Genomic DNA, 17,975 nt, shown 5'->3' with positions numbered 1-17,975 from the left:
GTTGGTTCTACTGGGACTCAGAGAAGGAGTACCAAAGGAACAGGCATCACCTTACAGTGCAGTGAGAATACTGAGGTATCAAAAGCTCAAGACTGAGAGAAGAAGTGGTCCTGTGCCCTCTCTTAGATGTGCTCTGTTGTTCAGCTGCTTGATGAGCCAAGAATTAAGAATTTCAACTCACTAATCTGGCAGAAAACTACTCCCTCTGTCAAAAAATCAGGAGAAAACTGATGCAAAGGAGGCAGGAATGAGAAAACAGGAGGAGTGGATAATCTGAGCCACCTATTTCCTCTGGTGTTGTGGGGTGCAAAGTATATTGTGTCCTGTCAGTGAAAAACAGCAGAGGATTCTCTCTCCCATCCCAAACCTTGACAATGTACTACACCTCTCAGGGAAGAGCTGGCCCATGCAGTCAGGATGGCCACAATATCATGCTTTAGACTGCTTTAGAAGCCTTATCTGGGATATCTGCAGCTGGGTTGGCCCCCATAGACTCTGATACTAATTAAAAAAAGTCTGCTCTAGAATTGGCTGGCAGCACCTTCCTGGGAGAAGAAAAGTTCTACAGACCCAGAAATAGTACCTTTACAGCGAGTCCCAGTAATCAGCAACCATGAAAAGAAGGTAAGAGCAGGATGTGTTACAAAGTAATAAATAATGTTACATATAAATAGTATATGTGTATAACATTTGAATGACTTGCTCGTAGCTGGATTTTGCCACAGTTTGAGGCTCAGTGATCAGAAGTACCTGTGTGTATGTGTATGAAACAGAATGGAACATACATGGCCTTAGAGGAGGGGAATACTTTTGAAGACCGTTTCTCAAGTGGTATGCATCCTACACAAAAAGCTTTCATCAGCTGTCTTGACCCGGCTTGTTCACCACGAAGGTGATCCTGCCACTCTACTCAGCCCTAGTGAGGTTGCTTATGGAATGCTGTGTGCAGTTCTGTGCTCCTCAGGACAAGAAAGACGTGGATTTCTTGGAGTGGGTCCCGGGGAGGGTTACAAAGGTGATAAATGGACTGGGGCATCTCTCACAGGAGGAAAGGTTGAGGGAGCTGGGCCTGTTCAACCTTGAGAAGAGATGACTGAGAGGGGACCTCATCAGTGTATAATACTGTTTGAAGGGAGAGCGCCAAGAGGATGGATCCAGGCTCTTCTCAGTGGTTCCAAGCAATAGGAGAAGAGGCAAAGGGCAGAAACTGATGCACAGTAAGTTCCATCTGAATACGAGGAAGAACTTTTTTACTATTCTATACTTCCACGTACTGGAACAGATTTGCCCAGAGAGGCCGTGGAGTCTCCCTCACTGGAGATATTCAAGAACTGTGTGGACACAATCCTGTGCATGTGCTCTGGGATGATCCTGTTTGAGCAGGGAAGTTGGACCAGATGACCCACTGTGGTCCCTTCCAACCTTACCCATTCTATGATTCTATGATAAACACCTAGAATAACTGGAGGGAAGGTAGACAAAAACAGTTGATTTTTATGATTGAGGTTTTCAGAAGAAACAAGTATTTCTAAAGCCAGCTTATGCTGCAAAGGCTGGCTAGTAGCCCCAAGACAGGTTCATAAAACATACCAAGTGTCAGTAAAACAATAGAAAATCATGTTCCTTACAAAACATATTTTATGTTACCAATGTTCTTGTAACAGTTTTATGAAGACTGAGCAAAATACCACAGCCAGACTTATTGAAAGTTTCTTCCACAGGCCCTCACGAACATCCTATAATAACCTACAGCTAAGGTTGGGCACACATTTCGTAAAGCACAAGATATTGATCAGACTGCTTTACACACTAAAGGAATATGGTCAAATGAAAACCTGAAGTCTGTACATTAACATATCAAAGGAATACACCTCTTCTGCTCAATGTAAACACAGAGGATGATGCACTATTTGCTATAAAACCAAACACTCATTTAGACAGCAACTTCTGAGCCAGATTGAAGTCCCTTATCAGGAATTTCAGGCATTCCTTGGTCTTTTAAAACCAGCTATGTTATCAGTTTAATACTCTCACAGATTATTATAAATTTGAGGACAAACTATATATTCAGGAGCTCAACTGTTATTCCCACAGCTCTGGTGGGAATGAGAAACAGCTGTAGCAATCTTTGATGGTTCAGATTGAACTGTCTCAGTCTACACAGAGACATTCCCTGCACCTGGAATGGTAGTGTATCATTTGCATCAGTGCACATTCATTATTGTGGGCTCACTTACATGTTAAGTTCCATACAGCAACCGGAAAGACTACCTTTTCTTAGTTATAAGGAACTATAAAACCTCCTAAAAATTACTTCTAGTAAGCCAAAATTTACTTTGCTTGTTCATTTGTTTTGCTCTAGAGAGATGTCTAAGGCAATAGTGTTTTGCAATGGGAAAGTAGCAAATTACAAAAGGTAGTAGGGATGCTGGCACCTCCAAACTAAGAAGAGCTAAACACCATTCTCAAGACTTCTGTTATCCTTAGCATACAGAGACAAGACTTATCATGTCAGCCTACCTCACAAAGGAGGGAAAATATCCTAAAATTTCCCAACATGAGCCTTCACAAGAAATGAAACAGCAAACAATTCAGGCTACCAATTTGGGAAACCTGGCTACAACCAGAAAATCCCTAAATGAGGAAATTTAGTTTCCGTTCTAGATCGAATTATTATGGGAGATAATCACTTGAATGCCAATGTTCAATACAGATATCCACAATATTTTCAAGCCATCATTCAATAACATGTAACTCCATGCATGCAGTTTTATTCCTTTGGCAGATCATTAATGAAACCTTCTTTGAGAAGTTGCTTATGGAACACAGAACTAGTGTCTCTATTAGGAAATTCTAAGCAGAAACACAAAACTACCTTATCTTAAACACAGCCTATTTGCAAACCAGAGGTTCAGTTACTTATTTCCAAATGGCTACATGCTTTGTAGTAGTCCGGTTCTCTGCCATAGTTTTCTATTGTATATTTGAGGTAGAATACATCAATACACAGAATTTCCTTTTTTTTTTTTTTCCCCTGACAAAATCACAGGCTGCAATTATCCCTGACTTACAAATGAAAAAGAGATAGACAGGAGGAAACCCATTATCGGATTAAACAATCTGAATGAGTTCAAGCGAGGAAGTAACTCAACACTCTCAATCTATCATGATACAGTTCTGTTGAGGTGTTATGGAAGACAAGATCCATTCACTTGGACAGCTCTGCTTGAGAAAATTGAAAGATCGTACTATGTTATTAATATATCTAAAATTTAAAAAAAGCAGAATAACAACCTCAGTTCTTTACAACTATCATCCCTTAAAAAGTAATGGAATTCAAGAAAAGAGGTGGGCATATGAGAATGGTTACAGAATTAGACAAAAACTTTACCTATGACATGGAATAAAAGGCTCAGAAATAAAGGAAATTTATCCATTTCAGAGAGGTAAGCCTCTCCCTCAAATGGTTCAAGTAAGATCTGAGGAAGCTCTTTCTGTATACCCTACAAAACTTTTTGGTGCTGTGATGATCAGTCTCCAAAACAAAGGCTAAGTATAAGACATGGTTTAGAGAACCCATTTACTGACTCAGTGGCTGAGGGTATTTTAAAGTGATTATATTCTTCTTGGCTGCCAGTGGTATCCACAAGGCTTTGGCAAACACCAGAGGAAAACTGGGAGAAGCACCCTTAACAGTAACACTTTGACGTAGCAAGCACCACCCAAGAAAAGAAACCTCCATAGCAAAATTGAAGTAATTATCAATAATACAGGTTTTTACCTGTATGATCTAGGTATCAAAAAAACATAGGAAAGCTTTGCATATTAATCTTCATTTAACTTGGTAACAAAATTGGCATTTTGCGTACCTGTGTTCTCTGGTCTTGAGCTACATCTATAAACTGCCTACTCTTACTGAGTGCCTTCATCAGCTAACAATTCATCTCAATTAAGGCCTGCACCTAACCTGCCACCTCCCCAGAACTGGCTGCAGTGATAGCTGTCTCAACTCTTTACTGCAACAAAACACATCTTCATTCACTGAAATGCACTGCAAGCCTCATCAGTCACAACCCCACAGTAAAAAAAGAGGCACAGAAATCCTCAGATATTCTGCACAATTTACAGCAGCCAAGAATGAAGTCTATGCTATAGATTATTGTAACACTGATTAACCCTCAATACGTGCAACTCATTTCATTGTGGTTAGTCATTCAAAACTGACAGGGTCATCACAGCAATGTGATTTTTAGTCACCCTTACAGTTGGAAAGGAAGCAGATGAGAAGCTGCAAGTGTCAATTCAGCTGGCAAAAAAAAAGTGAGAAAAGTATTCAAACATGCCACGCTTTGCTGCATACAAACAATTTGCAATTAAAATAACTTACTGATCACAACTATAATTTATCATTATGGCCTGGGAATGGCCAGAAGTGTACAAGAAGTTCTCACTTTACCTGAAACATTAAAATTGATCTAAAAGCTCCAAGACAAAGCCATAATCACCTGTGTTCTGAGCTGTGCTATGCAGAGCAATTCCCGACTTTCCAACCGTTGACCAAGAGGCTAATCAAGGCACCAAAACCACACTGGCAGATTACCCGCTCCTTCACCCATTCATTTCCAAGAGCTGCCCTTGTGTCTTGTGCACACCATATAGGATCATGCCCTTAAGCAATCTAGAGTAAATTTACCATAGCCACCATCATGTATCAGAAACAATTGTCTGCTAAGGTTGATAAATCAGTCAATTACCTGCTTCCTTGACTTTTATTCTTGTGTAAATGTTTTCAAACTGACATTACCAGTACGTGTGAGAAGACAACCTGCATATTGCCAAAACCACTATTTAAATTACTAACAAATCGTTAATTACTCTAAACAAGACTACAACAGGCTTATTTAAAAAAAGGTTTTTAAACAGCAAAGTGATAGCTCCAGAAAATAAAGCTCCCTTGCTGTCACTATTTGAGGCTGCTGTCTCCACATTTACTCTTGCTCTGTGTATGACCCTCGGTGCTCCCTCAGCCCACCAGAACGCCACAGCAAGAGCACCTGCTGTCTCTCCATCTCTACTCCTTGCATGGCTGAGCATGTACACAGGGTTCCCAGTCTCTTCTCAGCATCTTCTATGAGGTCCAAACCACCTTCCTCCCCAAGCCATGTGCTCCCTACACACTATAAAACAGGAAATCATTAATATATCAGAGGAAGGTAAGACAAGCAAATACTACTAAAGACCTGCAGTTACTAACTTTATCTTCAAGGCAGAGCTGCTTCAGTGTCCCTGGTGGGAATCTAAAGAATAGTCCAATGCTCCTAGGTGGCACGAGAGTGTGGAAAAACCATAGGCCATCATCCTTGCCAGTGAGCTGATCTGGGCTAAAAACGGAATACTAAATCTATGGCAAGGTAGACACATGTGAGCTCAGGTAAAATTCCACTTTCCATGCTTCCTCTCTCACTGGTAAGAGCAAGAGATTTCCAGAACAGGAGAAGAGAAAATAACAAATATACAAAGATACTGAAACCTAAAGTACAATTATATATCATCCCTCTTCCTCTACACATAGAAGTTATTAAATACAATGGACCATGCAATAGATCTGGTTTCCTGTATCTCTTCAGAGGCACAGTCAAAGTTTGGAATTAAAAGGTGGTAAACTCCCACCAGGTTTGTACAAAGGCAGACTAATGCAAGCCTAGCGTAGCTCCAATATTTGAGAAAAGCTCTATTAGAAGTTTTCAGCAGCACTGGAAAAATATGCAGCAGCACCAGAACACATCTAGTCATTTCAAGGACCATGCTTTCCAACTTTCTCCCCACTTACTTCTGTTTCCCCTGTAGCATCATCCCAAGGGAAAACTGCTCTACGGATGCTCAAATGACCTAATAATTATTACCTCAGTTTCCCTGAGAAACTGCTAAGTGCATCTTTCCTACAGGACCTAATCAGAATACAGGCTCTGTTTTAGGTTGAAACTATTTTTCTGTTGGGTCACATGTGCCTGGGACGGCAGGTTGAATCCCTGGCTTGTACTTCTATGCAATATACATAACCAACAAAGGTGGAGGAAACAATATCTCCTTGACTCTCTCATGCACAAGATAATCCTTGAGAGCACTTTCTAACTACTGCCATAGAAAATATAACTCCAGGAGACATTCCGCTGAAGGAATAATAATCAGAAGTCCTAGTGAAGAACATGGTATTTCTGAGCTGCTTTCTCCATGACTATTGTCTCTAATTTCCTGAACCAGGCCATCAGTGTTGAGGATAATACAAATGGCAACCTTCACTTTTCCTCTTCTCTCCAGTGCTTAAAGGCCTGCTGTGTCTTCTCTTGAACCAGTTCCAAATAACTTCTCATTCTGAAACCACCAATAGTCTTCAGGGAGCGACACTGATAAAATACAGATATTACCAAAACGAAAAATGGCTATTTCTCCACTTTCCTACCTTTCCTCACCAATCTTCTTCAGCTCATATAAAAAAATTACCATAAATATTGACTGGCAAAAGGTGAAAAAGAGAAGAATTATCAGTGATAAAAGCAATGATTACACCACAAGTGGTTTCAAAGAAAAAGACAAAAAAGGAAACTACTCTTTACCAGTGCAGTAGTACTACACAAGAATTAAAGCTGAAAAAGGCTATGTGTGAAGCTCTGCCGATAGGTATGAGGATTCTCTAGAGAAAACTTCCTGTTCAGCCACAAGGAAAACATACAAACAAGCACTAAAAATGCCAGAGATCTCATGTCTATAAATTATGACGCCAAGACTCCAGACATCCCCACAATCATCATATAACCCCAACAGCTCTGTCATTGCAGTCTAGAGCTCTTGGACCCAAAAAGGATTTGAACATAGATACAGCTCACAGCACCAGCAAAATAGCATGAAAAAAATTCTTGCTGGCCAAAGGGAGGTTTTCACCTCCCTAGCACAAAGTTAACCCAGGCAGCTTCTAAGGAAGGAAGAAGAACACAGCATCTCTGTCTCTTTATTCCTGCAGGAGTCTGGCTGTCTGCTGTTCATATAAAGGACATATTAGAGCTTGAAAAACTATCAGAGAACTGGTTGTATTTGCCTACCTTGATGAGATGATGTGATGTTCTACACTCTGACCTATGCCTACTTTGACTTTTTTGCTTAGCTCATTACTTCCTTCTCTGAGCATGAATAAGACATCTCACCTTCTCAAAAGTCCCAGAGGCATTCTGACAAAAGCATTTCATTCCACTCGATTGGGAAGAATCACTACTGCTACATATTCAATAATCATCAATAACACTTCAGTTTATGTGTAGGGCCACATTCTCTCCTGTGTGGCATGTGAGTATTTGGCAAAGGAGGAACACAGCATGAGCTCTGACTCTCCCTTGTGCTTTCTAACCTAGACTCAGCCTGGAGACTGACTTATCAACAGCAGCTGGAAATTGCTGTTAACCAGCAATAACTAGATCTGAATGCATTCCAGCCATGGCTTCATCTCTAACTCTTTCCATCTCTGATTCATAGTCTATTCTAAGTTGCAGTGCTATGAAGATGTATGAAACAACAGTATTATTTCTCTCCTAGAAACATCCCCCACTCCCATGCAATAAGAATCCTGGTCTGGGAAGGCCAAGGCAACTTCTGTAACACTTGCATTACCCTAACAGAACAAGGGAGATCAAAGGAAAGCTGCAAAGATGGCCCATTCCTGATAATAAACATAAAGTTCAAATTTAAAAATAATTTAAAGTGGAACTCAGTGAGGTCATCTTAAATCATTCTAAACAGTGAACTCAGAAAGGTAGTGTCAAAGTAAATGCTGTAAACTTTCTTTCCCTTTTATTAACATACAGAAAGAGAAAAACTCACAGTAAGCACTCAAAACACTGACTCTTAGGAAAGGACTTTTAAAGTATATGGAATTGTTGCTTTAGAACACATTTATTAAAGTTGTTTCAGGGATCAATAAATTAAAAGAAATAAAATCAACTAGAAATCCCTGTCACCTTAATATGTAGCTGGCAAAAAAACCCAAAAACAAAACATGGGAAGCCTCAGATCAACCTGCTGCAGTGCCTGTAATTATCCCTATTGTGTTTACAACTCCTATCAAGAGGTCACAAAGCAAAGGGAGGAACTCACAAACTGTATGTATGGCAATGTTCAACTACAGCAGGTAATAACAGACCAGTGTACCTGCCTACAGGTATGTAAGATCTCTTATGGTTTTGACTAGTTTCTCTTTACTTTTGCTGTATGCAGCTTCTCCTGATCTACTTTTAGTAAATAACATTGCTCCTCATTTACCATTATATTCTGCCTGAGTGCTGATGCTCATTAGCTTTCCAACAAGTTCAGAAACAAAAGGTTTAGGTTTCGGATACTGAAATTATTCCTTCCTGTACATGTCATGGGAATCTTGTTCCCTATAATTTAATTTTTTCCCTCCCTCCTGAAGTCAGATTAAAACATGGCAAATTATATTCTCTGTGTTTCTAATTCCTCCCACAAGCCTGATATTATGGTAACGTATCTAAGGGAAGCTTCAAGAAATGTTTGTTTTGTCGTGCTGTGTTTGCTACCAAAAACAGCTGCTTTCTGTGTCCCTGAGAGGATTGCTTGGGGTTAACAAGCGAAGCCAAATAAGAGAGGATTAGGATGCTACTCCTAGTAGGCGAACACATAGAAGCAGACCATGTGGAACAGGCACTCCTCAATTCTAGACACACAGTTTTAGGCACTACCTCAGCTTTCAACCTCAGGAAGTCAGAGGTCACATAATTAACATGCAAGCACTGAATAAGAAGTGGACATTCCTCAAATCTTATCTTATTTTAAAGAAATCTAGGATTCTGTGCCAAGCACCTGGTACAAAAAACTAATGCTGTGGCTACTTAGGGCACAGACACAGTATAAATGGCAGCAGCCTGTTTTGACATTCTGCCCAAAAATCCACCTGAAATTCAGATGTAAAGGAATAGCTAGAAGTGAACTGGAAGTTTCACACTCACATCCATTCCATTCCTGGCTCTTTCTGCTGAACAAACAAACAAGTGTGACAACTGCAGTGGGATTTGATTCTATTTTTCCGAAGTGCATTTCTCGGCTGGAAACTTTTGTGAGCTTTACCAACACCTTTTTTTCGGTGCAGGCCAATAAATGCCTTCAAAGACAACAACTCTGATTCTCACAAGAGCGTGTCTCTACTAAATAACGCAATGCTGTGTAGTGATACCTGAGCCAGCTTGAGCGTACCCACAAGTAGTAGAGCTGAATTAACCTGGGTAGACTGCTGTGATAACGGCCTCCCATACACAAGGTAGCTTATTTAGAGCTTGCTTTGTTATCTCAATGTGGCACAGCACTGTGCAGGAAGACAATATAAACAATTATGATGAAGTCTATTTAGGCGTTATGGGCAATGTTCAAGTACCTCAAGGTGGGCAGAAGAGCCCCCTGCAGAGTTATTCACCGTGCAAAGAACTCCCTTTGGCAGCGCAGAATTGACAAAAGGATTATGTCAGCCTTTCCTTTGCAGAACAAGGAGCAGGGTGAGAGCCTGGGGGCAACAGAAATTAGAGCAGCTCTAGGCTGTTATGATTACACTGGTGCCTGAGAAGGGCTCTTCACAGGCTCAAAGTGCTAGAAGTGCAGAGGTAGATGAGAGGAAGTTCAGCTCCAAACACATAAAGGAGTGGGTTCTCAGTCATTAGTTACCAGGTCTAAGACTTGGCACAGTGGTTTATAAAGAGAGAGATTCTGGCTATGCTTCAGTAAAGCAAGCAAACAGCTACACCACCACCTGCTATCTAAATACACTTGCCTGCCACTCTCTCTGTTCCTTACTTTTCATTCTAGGTAATGATCAGCTAGTTGTGTGTGTTTGTATTTTAATTTTCGAGATGAGTAATTATTTGTATGACTACACAAGTCAAGTGAAGTCTAGAAGCTTGCAAAGAATTTGTGTCTATGGAAGACACACATGGGGATTACTCATTAAGCTAAATACTTACTAAAACCATCAGTGGTTTTAATGCATTTTTCTAAAAGTTACTCGCCCTGATACAGAATCTTACAAAATCTAACAGGCACTAAGATTCAGGATATGTCCAAAACATTCATTCAAAATAGGAAGTTGTAATTTTAAAGCAAGCTTGTGCCAAATCTTCTCCCTTAGAGAAACTTTCAGATAGAACTTGGGACCACGCAGGGAAGAATTCTTTGTACCTGCACAGAAAGCCCTGCCATAGAGGAAAACCACATCCAAGCAGTAAATCCCAGATGAGGGCCAGAAGAGCTAGAAGTCCTTCCCGAGGAAGGGAATCTCTAGAGACAGAACCATGCAGAATTCAAAGAGATGATGACAGTAGCTTGGCTTTGAGTTGCTTCAAAAATTTTATTTCTACCCCAGTGAGAGCATCCCAAATAAAAGAAACAAAACAGTGCAGATGTTTGGAACCTAATTTCATTTTCTGCTGATTATACTACTCATTACAAGACCTCTACCACTTGGTAACACTTTAATTTTTAATGTAATTTATTCTAAACAGCAACTAAATTATCGGTTTTGCATAAAAATTTCCCAACTTCTCTCTCCTGGTCTATCTACTGTGCTATTAGCACTACTCACTCTTTCCCCTCTACTTCTGATCCTGTTGCCAAAGTACTGAAAAGAACAAGGAAAATTTCTGTTTATGCAGCCCAGTCTTTCTGCCTTTACTGCATGTTTCTCAAATGGCATAACTCTTCTGTAATTCCAAATTACCCAAACTTGGACTTTGTGTGAATTCTTAACCTGCAAAATGTAACAGGCTTGTCTTACTGTTAGGATTAACTTAAATTCTACTACTCAGTATAATTACACCACAAACAAGGAAACCCCTGGAAAAGCAGGAATAATTTTAAGGAATAGAGCTAACTACTAAGATGACAAGTTCAGGCTGAGCATTCAGAATATTTGTCATCTAGACCAAGGAGAACACCAGCCTGAAATGCTACTGAAGATACGTGAGATAAAGAGAAATTGTTTTTGGGAGCATAACACCACCACAATTGTGACCCTAAGTTAGTCTGGAGAAGAGGGAAAACTAAAAGACAAGCTCTCTTGAGAGCTTATGGGTTACCAGCTGCTGAATCCTTCATTAAAGTAACCACAGTGCAGTGTACAGTTGCACCCATCAATGCTGCCTGCAGCATGCATCCTTTCAAAAGAAGTATGGATCAAGTATGAGTTTCATTATTTAACTACATTTAAAAAAGAAAATCTTTGGAGAAAGGGATACTATTCACCTTTTAGAGTTGTTTGGTGTTTCTTTTTTTCCTTCAGCCCAATGTAATTTATTATCCATCATGGCCATATCACCCCATAGCATTTATTGTTCTTGAGAAAGAACACTTAAAGTAAAACAAAACCAAAACTTTTCTTTGAGGAGCAGAAAGAGAGAGGAAGAGAACTTCCCCTCACCCCTCAGGAAAACTGGATTCTGTCATATACTGCTGGCTACTTTGTAGTCCAGATAAGCTGCATATTATTATTTTTGTAAGGCACACGATACTTTAGCCTCCATACATCCTGAAAAGTTTTGTGTGCTTAAACCCAAATGAAACAAAGCATGTACCATGAATGGCAAACTAGGCAACAAAAAATGGTGTACTGGAAGGCAAGACAAAATATTACAGAGAAGATACGTGCTTCAAGCATGACTCTGGAGCACTTTAACGGCTGTAACATTAAAAGTATTCCAGGCACAACCCGTATTAGCATTGTCTAACCATCTGAACTCATGTCTGTATCATGATTTCTTTGCAATGTGAAAGAAAGAGCCCTCTATACAGTGCTTCATGACAAATCACATGCCTTGTGATGCTTCATGTTAGAAAACCTTTTAACTTCCAAAAAGTCCTCTTTTGTAGGTCATGCTCTCATTATCTTGCTCTGGGATCTGGTCTGATTAAATTATAGGAAATTACTAATACTTCACTTTGAACAGCCAGCTCCTCCTGGCTCCTCTTCTTCCTTCTTTTTTTTTTTTCTAAACTTAATTCCTCCTACTCCTGCCTTCTTACATATGAAAAAGACAACAATTGCTCTGTTACAAAGACTAAGTCATACTCTTCTTCATCCATTTTAAAAGTAAAAATTCTTTCTGTCTGCATGTTCTTACATTTCCCATTCCACTGCTCTATCTGCAGGTTTTCCTGTTTGGCCAACTAAAAAGTCTGCACTTTCATTTTAAATCTTGGGCATCCCTACCCTCTCTCTCATTCATAAGAACCTGAAGACTAAACTAGTTTAATGTGCACAACACTGACTTTTTGGTAGTCTAATCTATACTCCAGTGTTAGTTATTTATATTTTGTACTATCCGACAACACTAAGACATAGTCTACCATTGATCTGCTGTAGACATTTATGACTGAATGAGCCTTATAAGACTGACTTAGTTTGCATAACAAAAAGAAAATTAGCAAACAAACTTAAGGAGCAGAGACTTTACATGTCAGACAGCATCCCCATAAAGGGAGAAGGTATTTCTGAGAAGTCTGTGACAACTTCACTAGCACAACAGGGACAAAATAAGAACAGTATCCTCAGATGGAACAATGGAGATGTTACTCAATCCACCAAAAGGCTGCTGTTCATTTGAGAGGTGTTATTAACCTAATCATACTAATAATAATAATTTTCCCTACATGGAGTCTCTTGTCAACTACGTGCTAGATCATGATCCCTGCAGTAGTTAAGAGGTTAAAAATAGTAAATATGCTAGAAGACTAAACAAAATATGTTAGAAGAATAAATAAAAACTTCCCCTTACACATGCAATGTGTACTAATAAAATCATTTAAAAGAGAAAGATTCCTGTTCCTGGCAAAAGCATTTTGTCTTGGAGGCAACTCTTAAATGCTAAATGAGAGTAAATGCTTTCCTGACATTGGGAGGTCTTTTGAAAAACCTATCCAACACTTCCTCTCTTGCTATCAGAAAGTATCAAATGAAGCAAACTGAAGAAATAAAAAAGAAGGAAGCTCTAAATCACTGTTAATTTACTTGTTTGACTATTTTCTTTGTCCTCTGATGATATAATTGAGCAATAAAAAACCAATATAATAAAAAGCTTCACAGAGTTCAAGTGGTTTTTTACTGTATAGAAAGAGCTAGCACTTCAACAGGGTATCTGGAACACCTAACAGTGTACCTGACCATGACAGTAAGAAGAGTTATGCCCCCTTATTATCAGATATCTAGCTTTTGATATGGAAACTAATATTGTATCAATTCCACATCTCCTTCTTGAACAAAATAAATCCAACAGAAAATTCCACTGCAGTTAGTCCTACATTAAAAGCATTCCTCAGAAACTAGCAGGAGTTCAAACTTCGCAATGTAGCATCTGCTACTCCGTAACAAAGGCAAGCTTTGAATAAATGGAATTGTGGCATTCATCCACAAATTGCACTGCTGACAAGCCTCCCAGATAGAATCAAACCCCAAGGAGTATCGATTGCTACACTTAAGGCAACGTAGTGATCTAGATCTTAAACATTTACTCGAGTGCCTCAAGACTTCCCAAAACTTTTACTTTTCAGGCTGAGCTCTTTCAAGTCACATGGAGCAGTTCAAAGGAGATAGACTTTTGGGAATTTTCAGTAAAGAAAATAATAGTCTGAAGTAGAATGGAAAGCGAGGCAACAAGGAGAATAAAAGCAGGGTAAAGTTGTATTTATACATGTATTTTTAAATACTCTTATGCTAACTGAATAAATGAGAAAGAAGTATCTAAGTGCTGAAGTGGTTGAATGGGAGGAAAAAAATCTCCAACACACACATAGGAATGAGCAAAATTCTTTAAACATTCCAGTGAAAATGAACTGACTTGCCCAAGTTAGTCACGTCCAAAAATAATCATAGGACACATGTACTGGGCAAATTTGTAAGTTATAGACCTAACTCTGTCACTGTAAACTGAGTCTACACTGCCGCAGTATTTAGTTCAGATATGAATGAGCCATTGTCTATCCAGGAACTCCTGAAGTCCTTTCCTCATTCCTTTGTATCTTAAATTAAGAAGGATGCACTTTCCTTTGTTTTTCCCAGAGTGTGATTGAGGACATTCTGCTGGCATATGTGGCTAAACAGTTCCCAAAAACTGACTTCTTTACACATGAAAACTCCTCTTACAATACATGCAAATATTGAAGTCTCAAAGGGCCCATCCATCTGACTGAACCCTGAGGTTCACTCTGCTTTGAGCAGGGGGCTAGGCCAGACGACCTCCAAAGGACCCTTCCAAACTAAATTATGTTGTAAACAACTCCAATGACTGAAAGCTCAACCTTAACTCTGCCCTTTTAAGCAGATGCCACCAAAACACACTATTATTGCATCTAATTATATCAATCCTTCTCTTCCTTCAAACACTGAAACGTCAGTATCCAGCAACTCCCTTGAAAATGAACCAAACTCTCACAGCAGTCTCATCAGCTCTAGCAAACCCTTGCACAGAGGACTTCTTCACTATGGTGTGTGTTTTGGCAGTGCATTCTTCTCATGTAGAACTACCTCTAAATTTACATGAGGGCTGCCCAATGCAGTCAATGAACAGAAGTATAAAAACAGGGTCTCTACCAGCAGCAGCTCCATACTATCGGTGCAAGCAGCCTGACAGTGTTCCTCAGATGCATTTCAGAATACATAACAATTTATAAGAAACTAATTAAGGCCTAGAAATCCTGAGAACACATCCTCCTGCTCAAGCTGCACTAGAGTCGACAAGGACTTGCCAGACCAAGTTACAGTTGCTCAGTTACAATATAACACTGGTTAAGTTATTCTGTGTATCAACATCTGTCTATTTATTTTCCCAAACAACCGCAACAGAATCCAAAATATCACAGGGAGGTTCACTACATCACTGGAGACCATTCACGCACCAGCAGCAACCTGTAACATAACTCAGGAGGGAATCACAACAGCAATGCTCTCAGTGGGGCAGAGTGAAGGTTGAGCACAGCACCAGCCAGCTTCTTTTGGGATGCACGTGGTGCATTTTACAGTTCTTCTGCCACCGTTATTACTTCACGGTGAAATACACACACCATCCCGCTAAGAAATGTATTGCTAAAACCTGCGAAACTGTGGAATAAAAATGTGTTTTACACTGAGCACCCTTTAAAGCAACGTGTTGCTAAAAAAACCCAAAAACCACAAAAAATCATAAACCCCCCCCAAACCCAAAGAAAGACCCCTAATCACTATTTATAGCATCTGCATACTGAATTCCAAGGCATTTGCTGAATATAGAACACTATTATTCTGAGTGATTTGAAGTATTATTATTGAAAATAACAGTTTTTTGATTCAGTTTCAAAAGAAATTAAATTAAATAAATCCCACTGAAAAGTACTGTTAATGTGGGGCATACAGCATGTGTGTGTATCACACATCAGGAAAAAAAAAAAAAAAAACAAACCCGCAACAAACACTCAAACTCCTCCCGCGGACTGAACTAAAAAAAATTAATCCCAAAGAACTACAGATTAGGCCGTGTAATTTAAAAAAAAAAAAAAAATAGTAACACACGCCGAACTCCATTCGCACAATGAAGGCAATTGTTCGTCGGCCCAAAAAAACTCGTGGCTTTCCCCGGCGCGGCGGTCAGGAGGTCGGGGCCGCGGGCGGCCGCAGCCGCAACCCGGCGGCGGGGGCAGTGCGGGGCCGGGGCCGTGGGGCCGAGCGGAGCCCCCGGGGCCGAGCCGATCTGAATCCCCTCCGCCGCCGCCGCCTCCTCGGCCGCGGCGCGCCCGGGCGAGCCAAGATGGAGCCCAGGTTTGATGTCAGCCCCAGGGGCGGGCGGAGGGCAGCGCCGGGGCGGGGGCAAGGTCAGCCGCCAGCCCGGCGCGGCCCCGCCGCCTCCGCCCGCCCCGAGAGCCTCCGCAGGGCTCCTGGCGAGTCGATTCCACCCCCCCCCCTTCTCCCCCCGCGCCCCATCACCGCCCCTCCACGGCCGCGCACGGCCCTGCGCGCCCGGGCTTGGCCCCTGCCCGCCGCGCCGGGGCCGGGGCGCTGCAGAAGCGGGCGCTGCTCTCCCGCTGCCCCCCCGAGCCGAGCCGAGCCCCGCCGCGCTCTGCGCGGGGAATCAGCGTTACCGGGTCGGCTCCTCCGCCAAAGGGCTACGCGGGGGCAAACGGCAATAGGAAGGGATGGGGAGGGGGGAGAGGAGGGAATAACCTCCCCGCCCAAAAACCCAAACATCAACCCCCCACCAGGCAAAGCCCACCACAGCTCAAGCCCTTTTGACTCGGGAGGAAAGGAAAAGGAGTGACAAATATCTGTGGGGCTGCAAGTGCCGCCCCCCCCCCACTCCCTCGCCCCCAGCCCGCCGCCCCCCCCGGCGCCGACACCCCTATCCCGGCACTGGAAGGGCGCGGGGAGCGCTGCCCCGGCCCGTCCGCCTGCAGAGCGGGGCGGGAGACTCAACGCGCTCCGCCCGCAGCGGCGCCCCGCGGGCAGGGGCAGGAGCCGCCCCGGTGAACTCCCGGTGACCGAGCCCGGCTCCGGCACCGGCGGTTCAGCCCTCGCCCTACCCCGAGCACGGCGCGGAGGGGCCGCAGGCACGCTCCGAGCAGATGTGCCGGGGACAGACAAATGACCCCTCCATCCATTCCCCGCTCTCCTTAAAGCGGCCCTGGGGCCACGCAGGGGCAGGGTATTTTTAGGTCTCTTCCCTTCCCCTCCGCCTCCCTCTCAATAGCTGCCGAGCGCTGAATACGAGGAGAGAGTGGAGAGCGAGCGGCAGAAAAGTTAACTGTTTTGCAAAGAGGGGAGAAAAGAGGCAGGGAGGGGGGAGGGAGGGAGCAGGGCAGGATGAGCCGTGCCAGGGGATGTGTGTGTGTGTCTGTGTGTGAGCGCAGGGGGTGCCCGCGGGCGGAGGATCGGATGCACTTTAGCCCTGTGCTCTGCTGCTCTCGTCTGGGGCAGCGCCGCCGGAGCCTGAGTCTCGCCTGACCCTTCATTTCACTGCGGCCAGGAGGAGCCCGGAGCCCGCCGCCGCCTCCTCTCCCTGCTCTGCAGGGACCTCGCCTGCCACGGTCTGCCTCTCCGCCGCCCCCTCCCACGCCGCCGGCGGCGGCCACGGCCCCCTCCGGCGTGGCCCCAGGGTCGGTGAGGGTGCCCCCGCCGGCCCCCTCCGCAGTCGCTGCCCGCCTGCCCCCCACTCCCGGGCCGCCCAGCCCCGCCGCAACCTTTAGCCGGGGACGGACCTCTCGGCTGGTTCCGCACAAGACGCCAGCAGCCGCTTCTCCTCTCGCCGCCCTCCCCTCCGGTGCTTAGCCCCCCTCCCCACCCCAATAAAACAGACCCCCCCCCCCCCGGCCCCAAAGAGAAACCCACACCGCCCCCCCTTCCGCCCCCCCACCTTCAGCACAAATGCACAATCACGGGCGAGGGGAGGGAGAGGGAGGAAAGGGCGAGAGACGCGAAGAAAGAAGGGGGGAAAGGAGAGAGAGGAAAAATTAAAAGGGCACAAGGCTGTTCATCACCAACATGGCTGCCTTAGCTCAGACCTAAAAGAGGAATAACCCAGGCTGTGTCTTTGTCAGTTTCACCTCTGTAACCCTAAACTAATGCACGAAACGACGGAGGCGGCTGCAGAGGGGAAGGAGACGGGGAGAGGAGGAAGGAGAAAATGGCAAAAAGAGGGGGCACTTACGTGAAGAGAGGCGCTTGGGCTGCTCCTGCTTCCTCCTGGGCATTTTCCCCCTTTTTTCACATTCTCCTCCTTGGTTTAACGGGAGATCAAATAAGACCGGGAGGGGGGGGCACGGACGGGCACAAAGCCGGGGCCCCCAGGGGAGCTGCTAACCGGGGCGGGTTTTACCCTCTTCGCCGGGGGAAAGGGGGCTTGAAGCCGGTTTTCCCGGAGCCACCGCGAAGGGCTCCCTCTCCCCCTTCTCTCTCTTTCTTTTCCTCTCCC

General features: G+C 43.4%; 1 protein-coding gene across 1 annotated transcript in view; it reads right to left on the bottom strand.

The window, feature by feature from the left end:
- The window catches only part of ZNF827 (zinc finger protein 827), a 110,440-nt gene extending 92,484 nt beyond the window's left edge, over window positions 1–17,956 (bottom strand). Inside the window, exon 1 of the mRNA XM_027890641.1 lies at window positions 17,712–17,956. Within this exon, the coding sequence (XP_027746442.1) occupies window positions 17,712–17,754 (43 nt within the window). The 5' untranslated portion in view covers window positions 17,755–17,956. The remainder of the gene's footprint in view (window positions 1–17,711) is intronic.
- Between the last annotated feature and the right edge of the window lie 19 nt (window positions 17,957–17,975).

Source organism: Empidonax traillii, unplaced genomic scaffold (genome assembly GCF_003031625.1).
Source record: "Empidonax traillii isolate 1590-97213 ecotype Southwest subspecies unplaced genomic scaffold, ASM303162v1 scaffold293:size840699, whole genome shotgun sequence".
Classification (NCBI taxonomy): domain Eukaryota; kingdom Metazoa; phylum Chordata; class Aves; order Passeriformes; family Tyrannidae; genus Empidonax; species Empidonax traillii.
This window is presented reverse-complemented; position numbering and strand designations above follow the sequence as displayed.